The following is a 20,767-nucleotide window of genomic DNA, read 5'->3' as shown; positions in this document are numbered from 1 at the left end:
CGCGGCTGATACATGTCACGACAACAAAATAACATGTCTTTGTTCACATCATCACGCATCAACCATTATATTTTTATCATTGTTAGACTTGATTCAATGCCATGTCCCCTCTGCTGCTAGAATTAGCCTACTGCTGCAACTTGATTACTAGTTTCTAAAACGCGTATTCAGACTCGAATAAAGTCTATCTATCCAACGACTGTTTTATGTATAGATTTAGAAAACATAGAACAAGATGGCTGCCTCTGCGAAGTTGGAAGACAAGGCGATTTGGGAAGATGGAGAGAGGTAAATTGTAAAGTTTATAACTGGAAAAATAGAAAAAAAAGATAGTTTTCAATGGATTTAAAGATTTGCCCATAATTTGGAGTTATATTTTGGCTGTGTCATTCCTTGATCAATGGAGAAAATAGTTGTGTGGTTGTGTGTCTCATTCCTCAAAATAACTGAGTCATGCCCTTGCATTTGCAATGCAAGTTGAATGTGGCGATCGTGTAGTGTAGGGCCCCTGTTTTGTTTTGATCAGACTAGAGTCAAAGATGTTTTTTATTGCTCAAAAGTCACTTTTACAACCAAAAGCAGACTTCCCTCAATTCTAATGACACCTTTTTTGCAATTTTGAACAGTTTCTTGGGGTAGAAATCATGGTTTTCCTGCGCGGTTTATTCATTGCCGGTTGGTCTGTTGGTGCCATGCGGTGCCTATTTACTGGACTTCCTCCGTAAATAAAGGCCACACTATTAATTATCAGATTTACTCACAGCGGTAGCACTAGTTACCAAATTTTATTGGTAATCCTTACTTTTAGGACCCCGTTCCTATAAAGTTAAAAGACTCACCAAAACAGCTGACTAAATGACACTCAAAAGTCTGAAAGTGACATTCTGATGTTTCTTGACATATTTGAACAGTTGGCAATGACACCTTCTTTAATATCAGCAGGTTTAATTTTGTAAAAAGAGGGCAGGGCTTTGATTTATGAGGGGTTAAAGACGACGATGACAAACAGAAAATATATTTAAAAAGCAAGATGGCATTAACTGCAAAAAAAGGCAGAAAAGTCACATTTTCTTTGAAAGTGCTTTCAAAATGACAACTAACATGAGTTTATCTGAGGAAAAAAAACTGCTTTAGCCTGCAAAAGTCACTTTGGTACTGGACAGTCACCTGCAAAAGTCAGTTTTGAACAGAACTCGTAAAAATAGAGGTGTCCTAAAGATAAGGATTACTGTTGTGCCCATTCTTGAAAATCACGCATTCTCGAGAATGGGCATGCACATTCTCGAGAATGGGCGCGCATTCTTAAGAATGAGCGCCCATTCTTAAGAACGAGCACGCGTTCTTAAGAATGAGCGCTTATTCTTAAGATTGGGTGGGAATATCACGTGCACAATTTATGAATTTTGCCCAATCTTAACAAACATTGCACGACATAATTATGTTAAATGAATTGTATAGCGGTTAAAAGGGAAACAATTCATATAAAGAGGAAAGAAAATGTGCTATGCTTCTGTACTCGTATAACTACGATAATTTGAATCAAATTAAACCTGTTATTATTGCTTTTTTCTGCCCACTATGGGAAGTTTTGTAATAACGGAGGACTGGGAACTAGTCTGGGAAGTGCTTTGTTTAGGCTAGACAAGTTACAAGTCCCTGCATGTATGTAAAAAAAACGATGTCCAGAAGCTGCCAAAATTGCTCTTTTGACTAGATAGAATCCAGCTCTGCGACGTTATGGTGGGATGTGAACAATAAATTGGTGGCAATTTAAATGGAAATAGCATTAGCACTATGGGATGTCGCAGTATTCATTCTCATTCTTCACATTCTTCATTCTTACGTCCCCCCCCCCCCGCTTTTATTATCCCAAAAATCAGAATTCTTTGCACTAGTATTATTATGTCTCTTATATTTTCCCGGTCCCCCCCCCCCCCCATCAATACGCCTTTACTTATCATATCCACTCTACTTTTCAGCGCCTTGCGTTGCAACAGCATAATTATTGAGAATCAGTGAACGAGGATTCAGCTAGACTTGCCAAGCGCAGCCGGTGCTCGGCATCGACAAGACCGTTATCTTGTCGCGCATTCTCAAGAATGTGCACTCAATCTGGAAGAGTTATTTTTTGCCAAGATTGAGCAAGGATCCAGTTGCACATTCTCAAGAATGTGCATGCCCATTCTCGAGAATGCGTGATTTTCAAGAATGGGCACAACATTACCATTTTATTTTCACTTTCTGACTGCGTACATAGGCCTAGTTGATTTATGCTTAAAAAAAACCACTCACCTTTTTAATATAAATAAGAAAAGATAGTGGATATTTTGCCGGAGGTAATGACGGCAAACTAACGTTTACTAAAGGTTTGCCGGCGACCATCCATATCAACAGAGGGCGCTGTACTCTTTAAGATAGGGCTGAATTATAAGATGTATTAAATTCCCACTAAAAGTTGTGTAGCACGTTTGGTGTAGTGTGGTTAAGCAAAAGCTCTAGTGAGCGGGATGACTCGGGTTCGATCCCGATCCCCGCCACATTTTTAAGTTTTTTTTTTCCATCCCCAAATAAATAAGAATATTCTTCTTTTATTATGTTAACATGTCTCAAACATTTTATTGCAGAGTATTACATTCTTTTTCAGATTTGTGGCTCTGGAGGATTTTTTTTAAAAGGGAAATAAAGTCTGAAATTATAAAATGGTCTGAATCCCATCTTGTGAATACGAGCTTACAACGAAATATTGGCTGCAGCCAGACTAAAATTTGTCACCGGAAAATGTTTAAGTAAAAAAACCCAGTAACTGCGCATGTTCAGTGCATATCCGGCAAACTAACGTTTACTAAAGGTTTGCCGTCTCCGGCAAAATATCCACTGTCATAAGAAAATAAAAAACGATACGCAAGTGTTCAACTCTCCAGTTTTCGTGTCATTTCTGATCCTTTTTGGCGTCCGTTTGTGTGAAACTCAACTGCAGTATACAGGGATCGTTCACCTGGCAGCCACGCGGCAGGCCGCATGCCCGGTAGTCTTGGCCCAAAGACCGGCTTTGGATTATTTTTGTCTACGTGCAGTTGGTATACATAGCATGTGTGCGCGCGCGCTGGCAAGCACAGCCGAAACGACTTTAACGGTAGAGGGCGCTATCGGCGAAACAAACTCGGTCCTGGGCTAAGACAACCAGGCCAGTCGCATAGGGTTTGTGCACAGGGTGACAAGTGATGGCCAGATATGGGAATCTTTCCGAAAAAAAACTTTGCATGTACAGTTGAACACCTTTATAACAAGGTCCTTGGGACTTTAGAAAATTACCTTGTTAAAATAGGTACCTTGTATTAAAGCTATAGTCCATCATTTACAGCTATCCAAAAAGTAGCTAACGTAATTATGGTTGAAAAACATACTTGGTTGAAAGATGGTAAGGGGACTAAACTCCCTGTGAAATTATTCTTTCTGGCAAGCTGTCATTTTGAAGAAATCAACAAAAGAAGGCATTTGCAACTGTGCGTCTTAAGAAGCACCGTTGGAAATTTCCGTTAGTAGTTCGGTTTTTTATTCAGCGAAGCGCGCGCGCGCAAGCGTTGCAACAACGCACATGCGCGCATGGTTGCTATAATTCGTCGGATCAGTGCGCGACATGGCGTAGATGCAATCAACTCGGTGAGAACGTGTCTCGGATGCTGAATTCAGGCCCAATTCAAAACATGATTCAGCAACTTTTGATTTGAAATCGAGATCCTTGAATGCTGTTTTTCTCCAAATATACAGCTGAAGCTGAGCTGAAACTTCATCAGGTTAGTTGCTCAGCACCCTTCTTTAGATTTTGAGCATGTTTGTTGCTTCAAACGAACGAAAAAAAATGCACAAATACAAATGATGGACTATACCTTTAAACGATTCCAGATCAGTAATATAGCGCAGTGACTATTGTGACAGTGGGACAGCGTTCCGAAGCCTAGCGGCCCAGAATGAGGGCATTCTGGATGGATAAAGTGACCAATTTGACAGGTCAAACCAGGGAAAGCAGCGATCAGGCCCTCAGATGTGCTGGAAGAAAAAGTGCCGCGCTCATGATCCAAAAGTTAATGTGTTTGTTAGTTTTGTATTTTTATTGTTTGGCTTTTTCAGGAGGCGCTGGGCGAAGAGGTGGTGCGTATGTCAAACGATGAAATCATCGGTCGGACGAGACTTCTTGACAATGAAATCAAGGCAGGTTATGAGTGATCAATTCAATTCGGGCGTCTCACAATGCAGTGCGCCACCAAGAGTTTGCCATGGAGAGACCATTTTTCAAGTTTACGGTCGACAAAACTTGGCCGATTTGAGTGAGAGTTGCCTTACTGAAAACACCATATTGATACAAAGAAAAGAAAAGGGCTAACAGATACTGAAATCATACGCTTACAAAACTACTGACTGGAAAACTAACAATTTCAAATATTCCGTTGTGAAAGGCCCAAATTCCATTGAATTCAGTTTTATTTCATAACTTCCATAATGAACCCAAACAAAATATATAACTTAATAATAGTAGATAAACAAAACATAAAAGTAAAGTAACAACGATACATGGAAAGCAAAGAAGTTATGAGGGCGATGTTACAAGTCCAGGGACGTGTGAAACCCTCCCTTTTATCCCTAAGGGCTCCGTGTGCCAACGAAAGAGGGCGCCCCTTTACCTAGCAACGACGTCCCATGGGCGGGACTATTAGCTGGTTGACGCGCACTGTTCCTTCTGTGTACCGCACGTACACCAGGGGATTTGTACTATGTGCACGCAGTGGTACGGCCGCGTGTCGCTGCAAAATTGCAGTCAGGCAAGATGGCGTCGGTCGGTTACCACCAACTGTACTCTCTTTGCCGGTGAGGGGGTACTTGTGAATTGAGCGGATACCCGTGTTTTATGTCATTAGATTATCCGATTCCAGTACTATCCGCAAATGCACACCACTACCTGAGATGCCAAAACAGGTTAACCTTAAAGGGGCCGGGGGGGGGGGGGAATCGGCCCCCCCCCTCAATATTTTCCGCGATAGCTTCTAAAAATTTTTTTTTCGCGACCTGAGCTGTTATGACTTTTTAGCCTTAAGCTTTGCGCATCTTATGATACTAAAAACATAAAAATCGGATAACGGGTTGGCATGAAGCGAACATTTTTTTGGCGCTACGCGCCGTGAAAACTGAATTTTCGCATATACGTCGTGTACACCGAGCAGAATTGCCATTCAAACATATGAATAATTAATTAGCCATTATTCCAAAACCCTTTGACCTATAGTCATGAAATTTCTTGGGCGTGTTTAGGAAGAGTTGCTCTATGCATGTGCTGAGTTTCAAAATTTTTCGTCACTCGATGGCCGAGATCTTAGGAGGGGGCGGAATCCCCCCCCCCCCCCCCCCCCCCCCCCCCTGGCTGAGAGATGGTCAAAATAACCCGGCCCCTTTAGGGTTAAGAATTGGTCTTGGTAAGCCCTAATTTTCTATCCCGGAAAAGTCTTGGAAAATCTCAAGGAATTTCATCGTAAGATTTCTGTTTTTCCCTTCTTTTCCCACTTTCCATGAAACTTCCCACAGATCATGAAGAGCGAGATCATGCGGATCCAGCACGAACTACAAGCACAGAAAGAGAAAATCAAAGAGAACCAGGAGAAGATCAAAGTGAACAAAACCCTGCCGTACCTGGTGTCGAATGTGATTGAGGTAAGGAAATGTGATGGTAAGGACTGGCCCAACTGATGTTGGGACTGGCCCAACTGATGTTGGGACTGGCCCAACTGATGTTGGGACTGGCCCAAATGATGTTGGGACTGGCCCAACTAATGTTGTGACTGGCCCAACTGATATTGTGACTGGCCCAACTGATGTTGGGACTGGCCCAACTGATGTTGGGACTGGCCCAACTGATGTTGGGACTGGCCCAACTGATGTTGGGACTGGCCCAACTAATGTTGTGACTGGCCCAACTGATATTGTGACTGGCCCAACTGATGTTGGGACTGGCCCAACTGATGTTGGGACTGGCCCAACTGATGTTGGGACTGGCCCAACTGATGTTGGGACCGGCCCAACTGATGTTGGGACCGGCCCAACTGATGTTGGGACCGGCCCAACTGATGTTGGGACCGGCCCAACTGATGTTGGGACCGGCCCAACTGATGTTGGGACCGGCCCAACTGATGTTGGGACTGGCCCAACTAATGTTGGGACTGGCCCAACTAATGTTGGAACTGGCCCAACTAATGTTGGGACTGGCCCAACTGATGTTGGGACTGGCCCAACTGATGTTGGGACTGGCCCAACTGATGTTGGTACTGGCCCAACTGATGTTGGGACTGGCCCAACTGATGTTGGGACTGGTCCAACTAATCAAATTAGGTTTTGCCCTTCACCGACGTTTAAACACTGTATACTCAGTGTGTTACCTCCCGAGTGGAAGTTGGAAAAAATCGCTCGGGTGGGACTCGAACCCACGACCTCCTGCTTTCTAGTGCAGATGTCTTACCACTCGACCACCGAGCTAACGGGATCGGTTGGCCGGTTCGAATCTGATGTACATAGCAGCGGGTACCGCATACACACTGAGTATACAGTGTTTAAACGTCGGTGAAGGGCAAAACCTAATTTGATTTATATCACCCCGACGCAAAATTCCATATTATAATAGTGTATGCGGTACCCGCTGCTATGTACATCAGATTCAAACTGGCCAATCGATCCCGTTAGCTTGGTGGTCGAGTGGTAAGACATCTGCACTAGAAAGCAGGAGGTCGTGGGTTCGAGTCCCACCCGAGTGATTTTTTCCAACTTTCACTCGGGAGGTAACACACTGAGTATACAGTGCAGTGTTGGAGCAAAGGCTTTGACCCTCAAGGCCAAGGCCAAGGCCAAGGCTTTGACCCTCAAGCCTCGAGGCCAAGGCCAAGGCTTAACCCTCAAGGCCAAGGCCAAGGCCAAGGCCCTGTTTTATGAAATGACCACTGATATAGAACTAATTACATGTATAGTCAAATGAGTGACACATCATCACGCAAGGGCGGATCCAGAACACAATTTGGGGGGGGGGGCAAAGAAATTTTGGTCCCCCCCAAAAAAAAGTGGGTCAAAAAATTACGGCTTGGGCTTCGGGCCCGCTTAAGGGCCCCGAAAAAAAAAAATTGGATTCGAGATGCTCTGTGGTGCGATTTGAGGCAATTTCTGACCATTTTAACCAATGTTTTTTGAGGAAAAGATGGTGGTGTACTCATTGCCTGCCTTTATTACGACGTCACATAAAAAAAAAATGGTTTCGTTTTTTTTTTAGGGGGGGGGCATGGCCCCTTTTGGCCCCCCCCCTGGATCCACCCGTATCATCACGAATTGCTCGTTACGAAGAACAACATTTCTTTAATTGCAATCAACATGCTCACATAGGCCTACGCCGTTTTATGACTGCACTGTATCTATTAAAGTATAAGTTCAGGTCTTCAATATGGTTTAACTAAACAAAATAATGATTTACTTCTATATTGACACACAATTCTCCCAAGTGTAACAAAAGGGGGATCCAAGAAACTGATTTGGGAAAAAAATGTATTTGCTGGCCCAACATGGTCAGAAATATCAGCATTATCTAAAACAGATACATGCAAATCTTTAGCACTTATCAGGGAGACATATACAACCAATCAGATCTATTCCATAGTTATATGCAATTGAAGTGATCATCTCATTAGCCCCACAAGTGTACGGAATATTTTTGCAGCAAATCTACTACAATGGTAACAAATGTGATGCTACAAAAGTGGAAGTGTGCCCAACACACAAATCTATAGGGTGCTTCCCTCCTCCATGGTAATACGATTTAAATGCTAACAGCAAAATTTCGAACAGATTTATCTGGAAAATGCAAAAATCTATGGGCCTTGAAGAGCCTTGACTCAAAATTGCAAGGCCCTGAACCCTCAAGGCCAAGGCCAAGGCCAAGGCTTTTGCCCTCAAGCCTCGAGGCCAAGGCCAAGGCCCTAAAATCTAGCCTTAAGGCAGCCTTAAGGCCAAGGCCCAGCATCAAGGCACTACATCACTGATACAGTGTTTAAACGTCGGTGAAGGGCAAAACCTAATTTGGCTCAACTAATGTTGGGACTGGCCCAACAAATGTTGTACTGTAGTTCCCGTCTCAGTTTATATCCGAACCAAGACGCTAGTGATCAGTAGTGGATCGTGCATAGTGCGCCCTCTAACGGCACAATTAGACCAGCGGGCCTACTGGCAGTAGCATCTAGGGTAATTAACGTTTTCTTTATTTTCTCCCTAGGATTTCTTAGTTAACCTGTCAGCAATCGTGAAATGGTTTATAGTCAGTCGCGCACGTGCTCTCGTGACGGTTGTAAAGATACACACTACTGCAGTGATCAAGCAACGCTTATTATGATAACCTGCGCGCGCGCGTGCGTGCCTACTGCGGTATCAAATGGGAACTGCCATTTTGTTCAAATTTATATTGACACTGAAGGTCTAATTTACATAAAATGGCCACCCACTCATTGCCTCGAATTGCCCAAGACGTCAGTGAGAGAAAGTAAGAAAAACAATCATGCGAGGGCGCTCTACAACAAAGCAACTATCGCTATTGATCGCTGACGTCTTGGGCCAAGACTAATCCGGGACAAGTTGCGGACATTGTATCGGGTTATAAGTTGCAGGATTTTGAACAGCTTCCCTGCAGCGTTCCCGCAACGAAGTTATCGGTATGGTGAGTCAAGCAGCTGAGACAAATGCAGAGCGTCCAGGCAAAGTGAAATGATCCTAACTGCAACTTGTCCGGACCTGGTCCCGGATTTGAATTGAGATTGGCCAGCCATAACCAGTGCATGGGTGCTAGTGTTTTCAACTTAGTTCCGCCCATGTTTTGTCGCTGTTTGTAGCTGCTGGACGTGGAGCCAGAGGACACCGGTGAAGCGGAGGGCGCCAACGTGGATCTGGACTCGCAGCGGAAAGGCAAATGTGCCGTCATCAAGACGTCCACCCGACAGGTAGGCATATGAGTGATGGACAGTCCCCTAAGAAATTTGAAATTTCTGTCCGAAATTTCTCAGGCCCATTCATCAGTAAACTCTAATTTAGACATCATTTAAAAAATCTTTCGTTGTTAACCACTTCGCGTCGGATGACATGTTAACATGGCTGTTTTTATACACAGGCACAGCTGACGGGTTAAAACGTAGAGCGTGCCGCGATTCGCCTCCGGGTGACGTCTAAACACGCTTATCCCTCGTGCCTTTTGTGCACACAAACTAAGTCCGTGAAGTCTGTTTGAGGCGGACTGTGTGTTGATCTTGAATTGGCCGTTGCGCACGGCTTTTTCTACAAATTACACTCCGTGAGCACACCCCGGAGTGTTGAAACATATGAGGTTACGACAAGAACTATCATACAAATACTGTTGAACTGACTCTTGCGAAGCAGTATGTGCGGCGTTTGGCTGTACATCAGAAGTTGGCTGCTATTTTTTTCCCTTTTGCCCTTGTCTGACGTACATGTACTCAGACAAATTGATTTTTTGTGTGCACTTATTCATGAATTTGTTGCGTAAAATTAAACAGCTGAACTATTGAACATTGTCAGAATTGTAGTTCAATTAAATATGGATAATCAGCTTCAAAATGATACACAAGTTTCATTTTTGGTATTGTGATTTATTTTTTGAAAATTTCTCATTGAGTTTTATGATAAACAAAGTTGCTCCAAGTACGTATCGTGTTGAGCAACTGAATGGCAGAGCCGCTGTGCTTTCGTTTTGTCGGTCTGCAGACGTACTTCCTCCCGGTGATAGGCCTGGTTGATCCTGAGCAGCTGCACCCCGGCGACTTGGTGGGCGTCAACAAGGATTCCTACCTCATACTGGAAACGCTGCCGCAAGAGTGAGTTAGTTTCATTGGTTGAATACAGAAAGTGAGTCGGGCGGGGTTCGAACCTGCAACCTGTGGAATACCGGACTGGTGCTTTATATTGACTGAGCTAACTGCCCAGTGGTATAGCCTGGGGTGCCTTGTAGGGGTATCGCACGTATTCACGGTGCACCAGGTGCCCCCCCACCCCCTCCCCCTCCCCCACGCCCCCCACCCCCACCCCCACCCCCACCCCCCCCAAAAATTGGCCCCCCTCCCAAGAAAGGAAAATTCACGTACCACAACTTAATAGCTGATTATATCCTCAGCAACACCACGAAGTAACACCTATGTACATACCAGTTAAAACTAGCAATCGGAGAAAACGGCTACTAAAGTTGAACGCCTTCTAAAACAACACTTTGCGTCAAAACGGCAAGGGTATTTTCAGTTGGGTTTCTCGTTGTGGACACTTGATGAATGGAATAAATCTGCTGTTTTTCACCCGTTTGTGTATTAAATCGACAAGAAATAAGAGAAAAAAGGTGAGTGTTAGTTCGTGAAACCCAAAAAGCTGCAAAACTGTACATTTTCATTTTCACGAAGTAACACTCTCTAATGTATACAACAACATGAGGAAAGTGCAACTTCAGGTCAGCGCGCCCGCGCTCATACAAGGAGAGTGTTACTTTGTGAAAATGTTTTTGCTCACATTTGAGCAGAGCGCGTGCCATGCATTGCAATGGTAAATGGAACTTGAGTGTTACTTCGTGAAAGCGAAAATTGTCACTTTAGCGCAAAAGTTGCCATGGATAATTAGCGTAATTATTAAAGTAAAGCTCTTGAAGCTTTGAAACTTCCTGTAATGGTAGGCCTTGATGAATAATGTTTAAAATGTAGAAACTGAAAAAAAATAAAATATGGTTTAACAGGTGGAGTGTTACTTCGTGGTGTTTGTGACGATATGATAGGTTTGAAATTGATCCTAAGCATCCTCTTGCACCTATAAGTATTTTGCAAAAAACTACTTAAAGGATAGAGAAGAATAATGGGAAAAAGAACACCCTCTTGTGACAAATTAGGACCAGATTTCCCCCCCCCCCATCCCCCATCCTTTCTTTGATCTGCACCTTCTACTGAAAATAACATCCTAGCAACGCCACTGTATCTGCACGCTGTTTGTGTCTTCAACTTTGCACTGAAAAAAAAAATATTCAGTCATTATGTAAGATCTCTCACAACGTGACTTTTTTTTGGCCTCCCCCTGTTTAGGTTTGATTCCCGCGTTAAAGCCATGGAAGTCGACGAGAGACCCACAGAGCAGTACAGCGACATTGGAGGACTGGACAAACAGATTCAAGAGGTATGGATGGATGGATGGTAGACATGCATGCTCATGTACTGGGCGATTAAATGCCTTGCCCAATGGCCAATTTAATTAAAGGGGCACTAGGTCCTGAAATCCCCGAAAATTTTATGTTTTGGATTGTTTAAGTAGCCTATTTCAAACATCTGGTTGAAAGGAAACCAACCTAAATGTCTTACCGTTCCCGAGAAAAGACGAAAAAAAACCCCGCTTGTTTACATCGGACATGACAGAGAACGAATATTTTTCGTGTCGTTCTCAGTGTACGCTATACACGTTGTGTGTCTCGGGAACAGCGCGCCATGATCACCAATGCAAAAAATTGTGGTTCCTTCAACGTCCGCAAAAGGCGAACACTTAACGTGTACGAATGAAATCACAACTAGCATCCGAACAGCTCGAATTTATGGGGTCGCAAAAGTGGACCCCGAAATTCGTTCTCGCATGCATAATACAGGAATTACACAGAAACACCCAGTTTTTAAGGGATACTTGCGTGGCTGTTTATATCCTACTTTTAAATGTTATTTCCGATTATCATCATCTCGTTCAAAGCGCGTTTTGTAGCCCAATTGGGCTGTTCCGCGACCTAGTGTCCCTTTAAACAAACTAAAAATTAGCCGGAGGATCCAGATATTGAGTCCATCTGGTAAAATGAGACAGAACGGGACAGAGGTCGAAAAACCGGGGTTGTGGAAAGAGATTGCAATTCTCCTCGCAGTACTGTTTGTTGCACTTCAATTGGGCATTCTGCTGACAAGTTGTGGCTGTTTATAGTTCACAAATAACGACATGTTCCAAAAAAACGTAAAAATATTGCGGAAACGGGCCTTTAACTTTCGAGTTTTGTAGTTGTGACAATGGAAGACCCCAATTTGTTTCTCCCTAAATACACTTTTATTCTATGATTTTTATAATATATCTTTAAAATATGTATAGTACACATATCAAAGATAAGAAACATTAATAAGTCTGAAAATCAGAACAAAAATTCATCCCTTAACCCTTACCCTACTAGACCCTCCAACGCATGCCAATATGTGCCTCAAGAAAATCTCCTATGTTTTTTGCATGGCCCTCCAATATCTGCCATGTCATTTCAAGGGTAACTGGACAGGCACTCCAATACATGCCACTGAGAACAATGAGAGTCCTCTGATAACAAAGTGAGTGCCCCCAGCTGGTCAGTATCAGGCACCCTCCAGGGCCTCCAACTCCTGCAAATTGGAGCCTTCACTGTTAAGACAAACTATCTGCCAATAAACTGCAGCTGGAGGGCATTGGCATAACCAACTGACATGCAGTAAACTACCCTCAGAGAGTAAGGGTTAATAAGTCTGAAAATCAGGACAAAAGTTCATTCCTTAATCCAAGTGACGTTTTCCTCTTTTTTGTTTCTTTCTTGTAGTTGATAGAGGCAGTCGTCCTACCGATGACACACAAAGAACGGTTTGAGAACATTGGTATCCAGCCGCCAAAGGGTGTGCTACTCTATGGACCGCCGGGTACCGGAAAGACACTCATGGCCAGAGCATGCGCTGCTCAAACGAAGGTAAAATTCCCAGAGAATAGTGATCTCCTTTCGCCTTTTTTGTACCTTACTAGAGCTTGGGGGTTGAGATGAAGTCCCCCTTCCACATCTTGATTGCAATTTGGTTAGTTCAGATTCGGGGCATAACAGGAAATTTCAAACATTCCAGCAGTAATCTTGTAAAAGTTGGACAAACTCGTTTGTATTTGACCTTGAAGATTTCACATTAAATTTCCTTTTGCATTGGGATATTGATGTGAAGTGGGAGCCCTGATGATGAATTGTCTCTAAAATTGGCTGTGCTTCAATGCTTAACCATTTAGTCACTGCACCGCTCAGCATTGCGTGTAACCTCCACTAGAATCTTCTGAGAGAAAACAGTCAATCTAACTGTAAACTGGCCAGCCCTCTAGTCTGTCTTAATCCTTTGTCCAAACAGTGGCTTTATAATCCCTAACACATAGTGTAATAAACTACATGTGCTGTCACACAGCTGATATTGACAAGTGCAGGGGATTAGCAGCAGTATCTGACAACAGGGGCCAGTTTGTTGACAAAGGGATTAACAAGATAAGAGTGTACCGCTAGAAGTACTGTATTCTTTCCGAGTTTACAGGCCCTAACTCGGAATGCTGCTAGAAGCATGTACACCTGATAAGAACCGCCATGCCTATTACTCCTTATAGTGCATGAGACCGTCTGAGCACTCTGTTGGAAGGGCCAGAGGTCACTTGAAAGATCAGATAAGCTCACTGGAATTATCCAGTGGTGTATCTGCCTGGGAAGGGGGGGGGGGGATATGTGTTCAGATGGTTCACATGTCGATGTAGTAAAGTCTGAACTTTGCTACCTTGACACCATCTCCAATGACGTTGGTCTTGACATGATTGCGATCCCGCAGCTCATGAAGGATAAGCCTACCTGGCTCAGCTTTGTCAATGCTGCTTCTGCCATTCCGTCTAAGGACGACAAATGATGATTATGACAATGATGATATTAGCAATTTTTAATGAACTTCACCCCGAAGCATGAATGTAAATTTGGATGAACTAAAACTGAACCAATTTTGCCTTGTTTAGTCAACATTCCTGAAACTGGCTGGGCCCCAGCTGGTCCAGATGTTCATTGGCGACGGCGCCAAGCTGGTGCGAGACGCCTTCGCCCTGGCCAAGGAGAAACTGCCCGCCATCATCTTCATCGACGAGCTGGACGCCATCGGCACCAAGCGCTTCGACAGCGAGAAGGCCGGGGACCGCGAAGTCCAGCGCACCATGCTGGAACTCCTGAACCAGCTGGACGGGTTCAGCTCCAGCGAGGAGATCAAGGTGAGAGGTCGTATTGGGTCGTTGGAGGGGTCAGAGGTCACTGGAAAGGTCAGAGGTCACTGGAAAGGTCAGAGGTCACTGGAAAGGTCAGATGTCAAATAAATGGGTGGTATGGGTGGCTAGTGTGTAAAGCGCTTGCCTCTCATCACTGTGGCCTGGGTTCGATTACCGGCTCGGATCATTATGTGAGTAGAGTTGTTGGTTGATTCTCTCCTGTGCCACGAGGGTTTTTCTCCAGGTTCTCCGGTTTTCCTCCCTCCGTAAATATTAACCATTTGATCTCTGGCTATGCTCCGTGGTCAGACATGGTGACTGCCATGGGCACCTTTAAATGCTTTCGGCTCGACCACGTTGTAGCCGCGTCCTTCGCAATTCAGTTTCTCTGCTGCGATTAAGGATGATTAATAATAATAATAATAATACTACATGCATTTATAAAGCACATTTTTCCAATGGTTTCAATGGGCTACGAAAGAACAACTCCAGAAAGTACAACTAATGAAACATAGCAGGAGGGAATGAATAAAAGAAGTACAATTATTATGAAAATAGATATGATTTGAGCTTACTTTTGAACTGGTGGATGGATTTACCATGGTACAATGACGAAAATTGAGAGGGAGTGAGTTCCAGCATCCTGCTACAGTAAAACAGTCTTGTCACCTGCGTGTTTGAATGTGCGTGGTATTTTTAAGTTCTGCTCTGAGCAGAGGCCTCTTCGGTTTGGCGTGCTGAGGTCTAGTGAATCTGTTATGTATTTTGGATGTGGGTTTGATTGTGCTTTGTACATATTCATTGCCATCTTGTAGATGGTGGGTTTTGAACGGGTTTTTGAATTAGCCTCCCAAATTATAATTACAAGTTCACTGGAAAGGTTATGGGTCAAACTGCGGGTACTGGAAGGTCAGAGAACGCAGAGGTTACCAGAAGATATGGTCGAAAGGGTCAGTGAAAGGTCTTGGGTTTAAGGGGTCGCTAAAAGGTCAGAGAGAAAAGTGCCAGAACTCTTTGAAATCAGAGGTGATAATATCACTGGAATGTTAACATTTCCCTTCAAAAGTAGTAAGCATTGTATTGATCTGAAGATTTGAACAATATTGTTGATGACGATAATTTTTTTTTATTTAGGTCATAGCTGCCACAAACAGAGTGGACATCCTGGATCCGGCCTTGCTCCGCTCCGGCCGATTGGACAGGAAGATTGAATTCCCGAACCCCAACGAGGAGGCCCGGGCAAGAATCTTGCAGATTCACTCCAGGAAGATGAACGTTGGGTGAGCATCAGCAAGCATTTCATTAAAAATGTTCTTTTTTTAAGCCTTCATGCAAAAGTAGAAACCAAAGCAAATTGCATGACCTCGATGCTTGAAGTTTTAATCCTGCCTTTTAGCTATGCCCAGAGTCATAAAGTTGTCTTAAAAACTCTGACGCATTTGTTCAATACTGTGACAACGCACTACATCGCAACTGTGGTGGCTGAATTTTGTACAATTTTTTTTCTTGTATTTGGACAAGCTTCAAGCTCCTTGTCCTTCGCATTGATCCAGTATGCATGCAAATTGTACAATGGTGGTTTGTGTGTTTCTAGGAAAAATGCAAGATAAACTTGTGGATTTTCCAATGTACCAGGGTCTAGCTGTTTGCCCTCGTGCAATTTCACCCCACAGACAAGTCTCAAGTCACCCTGGTCAAGTCTCAAATCACTCCGGTCAAGTCTCAAGTCACTCTGGTCAAGTCTCAAGTCGCTCTGGTCAAGTCTCAAATCACTCTGGTCAAGTCTCAAATCACTCTGGTCAAGTCTCGAGTCACTCTGGACAAGTGTCAAGTCACCTGGTCAAGTCTCAAATCACTCTGGTTTAGTCTCAAGTCGCTCTGGTCAAGTCTCAAATCACTCTGGTCAAGTCTCGAGTCACTCTGGACAAGTGTCAAGTCACTCTGGTCAAGTCTCAAGTCGCTCTGGTCAAGTCTTGAGTCACTCTGGACAAGTGTCAAGTCACTCTGGTCAAGTCTCAAGTCACTCTGGTCAAGTCTCAAGTCGCTCTGGTCAAGTCTCAAGTTGCTCTGGTCAAGTCTCAAGTCACTCTGGTCAAGTCTCAAGTCGCTCTGGTCAAGTCTCAAGTTGCTCTGGTCAAGTCTCAAGTCGCTCTGGTCAAGTGTCAAGTCACGTAGTCAAGTCGCCAGTCACTCTGGTCAAGTCTCAAATCACTCTGGTCAAGTGTCCAGACACTCTGGTCAAATCTCAAGTCACTCTGGTCAAGTCTCATGTCACTCTGGTCAAGTCTCAAGTCGCTCTGGTCAAGTCTCAAATCACTCTGGTCAAGTCTGAAGTCGCTCTGGTCAAGTCTCAAGTCACTCTGGTCAAGTCTCAAATCACTCTGGTCAAGTCTCAAATCACTCTGGTCAAGTCTCGAGTCACTCTGGACAAGTGTCAAGTCACCTGGTCAAGTCTCAAATCACTCTGGTAAAGTCTCAAGTCGCACTGGTCAATTCTCAAGTCACTCTGGTCAAGTCTCAAGTCGCTCTGGTTAAGTCTCAAGTCACTCTGGTCAAGTCTCAAGTCGCTCTGGTCAAGTCTGAAATCACTCTGGTGAAGTGTCAAGTCACTCATCCGGGGGAGGGGGGGGGGGAGGCCAACAATTTGTTTTTGTCATCAGAAGACTTCATGGATGCCAAATGTGATTCGATCCAATTGTCTTTGGATTTTGAGTGCTGTTACTATTGGTAAAAAAAAAATGCATGAAAGCAAATGAACCGGCCAACCGATCCCGTTAGTTCGGTGGTCGAGTGGTAAGACATCTGCACTAGAAAGCAGGAGGTCGTGGGTTCGAGTCTCATCCGAGTGATTTTTTCTTTCTTTCACTCGGGAGGTAGTGTTTAAAAACGTCGTTGAAGGGCAAAACCTAATTTGATTCACTCTGGTCAATTCTCAAGCCAACCTCTAGTCCAATGGCGCCCTTATTTTGTGTCTTGTATGTCTCATAATGTTTAAAGAGAAATAAGAATTCAAGTTTCTTTTGAAATGTTTCAGAACTGACGTTAATTTTGAGGAGTTGGCTCGATGTACAGACGACTTCAATGGAGCTCAGTGCAAAGCAGTGTGTGTCGAAGCGGTAAGCACAAACATCTCACAATCCTGTAGCAAAATTCTTTGGGAGTATGGCCTGGTGGTTAGGGTCAAATGCAGCTGCTGGCCATATGTTGTGTCCTTGGGCAAGCCAGTTTACCCCCACTTGCCTCTCTCCACACAGGAGTATATATGGGTACTAGCCCAGGTGGACTCCCTTTCCCCCCATATGTTACGGAGGGAGCGAAAAATTTTATAACCAATATTTTCAATATTTTTACCTTGTTGGAGAAGCCAATATTTACGTTGTAGTATTCTATGTGTCCTTATTTATTGGGCCGCTGGGTTCAGGAATTCCATATGCGATGCTGACCGACCTTAATCAGGAAAATAAACTCTAAAGTAACGTGAAACTTGTACGTGTTTGTAGACTCTTTTCATCAGTTTCTCACCGCCGAGTCTATTCTAGTCGTACATGACGTACGTACGTCCGTGCAGCGTGTAGTCTTGTTCCCTAGACCTGACAATTATTCTCGGCGCTTATATCACGTCTGGTCTGGGAGCTAGACTGTGCAGCGTGAATATGCAGTGCGCACGCGCGATTTGCTTTATAGTAACCACCCTCATACGCACGCGCACTTACTTGAAGGCGCGGTCGCTAAACCAATGACCAAGCGTGTTTTCGCTCCAGTTACCAGAAACATGTTTCGGCTTTGGTCATTGGTTGAGCGTTTTCGTGACGTCGGTTGGCTGGAGTGACGTCACTGTTCCAACCAAAACTAAACAAATGAGGGCGCTAGCGTGCGTGTGCGCCTTCGTGCGCATGTACATGACGTACGACTCGGGAATAAAACTGATGAAAAGAGACTACCAACACGTACAAGTTTAACGTTGCTTTACAGTTTATTTTCCTGATTAATGTCGGTCAGCATCACATATGGAATTCCTGAACCCCTGGATCAATAGAGGACGGACACATAGAAAATGTAGGCGTGAAATAAGCTTCTGTAACGAGGTAAAACGTAACAAAAATCTAGTCCAAATTTTGGGTGGTCTTATGTAGAGAATTCTCATCCTGGACGTCAGTCGTAATGCAATGAAGACTTCGTCCAACCTGGGCTAATATGGGTACATGTATCGGCATTAGCTGGGGATGCGATGGACTAGCATCCCTTCCAGATCAGAATGCAATGTCAGTTTTTTTTGTTGTCTTTGGTTCTGCAGGGCATGATTGCTTTAAGACGAGGTGCGGTGGAGCTAGCTCACGAAGACTACATGGATGGCATCTTGGAGGTCCAAGCAAAGAAGAAAGCCAACTTGAATTACTACGCTTAGAGGAACTTACTAAAAAAAAAAAAGGGGGAGGGGGGCGCTATAACACGGAGATACTATATGCAAGGGTAGATCCTTGGGGGGGCTAACAATTTGTTTTTGTCATCAGAAGACTTTGTGGATGCCAAATGTGATTTGATCCAGTTGTCTTTGGAGTTTGAGTGCTGTTACTATTGGTAACAAAGAAAATGCATGAAAGCAAATGATCCAACATGTATGCCTTTAACCCTTTAGTCACTGTAGTGTTCGAAACTGCCCTGCCTACAACAGTCGAATCTCGTTAGTACAAAATTCTGGTTATAACAAAACAAAAAGCCTTAGTCCCGACTGTGCATTTATGTGCACAATGAATGGGACTGATGTTCCTCTTAATACAGAATTCCAACAAATAAAAAACAATTTGGCTAAGCCGAAAATTCAGCCAGAATAATTCCTGGTGAGCACTGCTTTAACTTTTGTTTTCATCACTTATACTTTTCTTCAGTGCTAAACAATTTGGCTAGGTCCGAACGAGTTTGTATTAACAAGACTCGACTGTACTCACTGTAGCACCTGAAACCACCAGAGCACTCCACAGGTGTATTGATTTTTCAGTATAAATAAATACAGTGTAATGCAATGAAATCCACGTGCTAAAATCCCTTTCACAAAAAAAAAACTGTGATTTTCAAAATGCTCCACTTATTCCTTGTTCAGAACCCGTCCTGAAGAATTCAGACTGTCCCTTAAAGCTACAGTCCATCATTTGTAATTTTGTGCATTTTGTTCGTTTGAAGCAACAAAAGAGTTCAAAATCTAATGAAGGATACTGAGCAACTAACCTGATGAAGTCTCAGCTAAGCTTCAGCTTTACATTCCGAGAAAAACAGCATTCTAAGATCTCAATTTCAAATCAAAAGTTACTGAATCATGTTTTGAATTGTTTTGAATTGCAGCTATACGCGACGTCGCGCACTGAACCGACTAATTATAACAACCGCGCGCGCGTGTGCGTCGTTCCAATACTTGTGCGCGCCGCGCTGAATAACAAAAGGAACTACTAATTTAAATTTTCCTACGGTGCTTCTTAAGAATCACCGTTGGAAATGCCTTCTTTCATTGATTACTTCAAAATGACAGTTTCCCAGAAAGAATAATTTCACAGGGAGTTTAATTCCCTTTACTATCTTTCAACCAAGTTTGTTTTTCAACAATAATTACGCCAGTTACTTTTTGGATGGCTGCAAATGATGGACTATAGCTTTAAGTCACAAGTCCGTTTACAAGTCAAGGCAAAGTCAAAGCTCACTTGAATAGCTTGTGAATTGAACAGACACTGGAGGACTTGTGACCGGCATGCGATGGACTTGCCTACATCTTTGTGTGTATTGTAACTGTCAAATGATAAACGTTCCCTGTGGTTATGTTGACCTTCTGTCCGGTAAAATGTAGGAACATGTGTACATGTATACAGTCGACTCTCGTTAGTACAAACTCTGTTAATACAAAATTCTGGTTATAACAAACGTAAAGCCTTGGTCCCGACTGTGCATTTATGTGCACGATGAATGGGACTGATGTTCCTCTTAATACAAAATTCTGATAATTCAAACAATTTGGCTAGGTCTGAACGAGTTTGTTAAAACGAGACTCGACTGTACACGTAAAATGTTTCGTCCTCAACAGTTTGACTTTTTCAGCAGTGGGTAAATACATGTATGCGAGATGTAAACACCCCCCCCCCCCCAAAAAAAAGGTTATGGGTTTGGGAGGGAGCTGTTGTGTACTGTTCTTTTTTTCCCATGTATTTTTTTTCTTGTATCAATAAATTTAATAAAAAGTATCAAAGTTGTGATGAAGTGTGTGCCAGTTGTCTTTTCTTTCATTTTATATCGGGTGTTTTTGACTTAAAGGTGATAAACAATACATGTACAATGTATTTGCAAACATAAAAAAACCAAATATGTTTACCAAATTATTATGAAATACCTTACCGGACAGTGGTATTTTTTTATCAATTTCCATTTTTATCGATGCTGGTCGGCCAACCAGCATTGGGAAAAAAAACCTTTTTTTTCTCAAATACTACCCCCAATTCATCCCATTATATGTAGTTCCCATTTTGTTTGCAATCGATTACACGCCTATATGAATGAACAGGTACAAGCCAGCTAGAATGGTTCCCCAACCTTACAATTCCCCCCCCCCCGACGTCTATAAGTTGCTGTTTTTCATCTCGAGTGGGGTCAAGGAACCAGACTACAGGTAAATAAGCCTTTTCGGAGTTCCAACTGCGCATTCGTA

The 20,767-nt window shown here is 43.4% G+C and overlaps 1 protein-coding gene across 1 annotated transcript; it reads left to right on the top strand.

The window, feature by feature from the left end:
* Window positions 1–15: 15 nt before the first annotated feature.
* Window positions 16–19,075, top strand: LOC119725354 (26S proteasome regulatory subunit 6A-B). Its single transcript, XM_038196751.1, has 11 exons — window positions 16–284; window positions 4,127–4,209; window positions 5,575–5,700; window positions 8,904–9,011; window positions 9,790–9,899; window positions 11,139–11,229; window positions 12,641–12,784; window positions 13,843–14,088; window positions 15,217–15,362; window positions 17,117–17,198; window positions 18,377–19,075. The coding sequence occupies exons 1-11, from the start codon at window positions 236–238 to the stop codon at window positions 18,485–18,487; spliced, it is 1,296 nt and encodes a 431-aa protein (XP_038052679.1). The 5' UTR covers window positions 16–235; the 3' UTR covers window positions 18,488–19,075.
* The last annotated feature ends 1,692 nt before the right edge of the window (window positions 19,076–20,767 follow it).

Source organism: Patiria miniata, unplaced genomic scaffold, assembly GCF_015706575.1.
Source record: "Patiria miniata isolate m_02_andy unplaced genomic scaffold, ASM1570657v1 HiC_scaffold_19, whole genome shotgun sequence".
Classification (NCBI taxonomy): Eukaryota; Metazoa; Echinodermata; class Asteroidea; order Valvatida; family Asterinidae; genus Patiria; species Patiria miniata.
The sequence above is the reverse complement of the archived record's forward strand: the minus strand, read 5'-3'. Positions and strand labels throughout refer to the sequence as shown.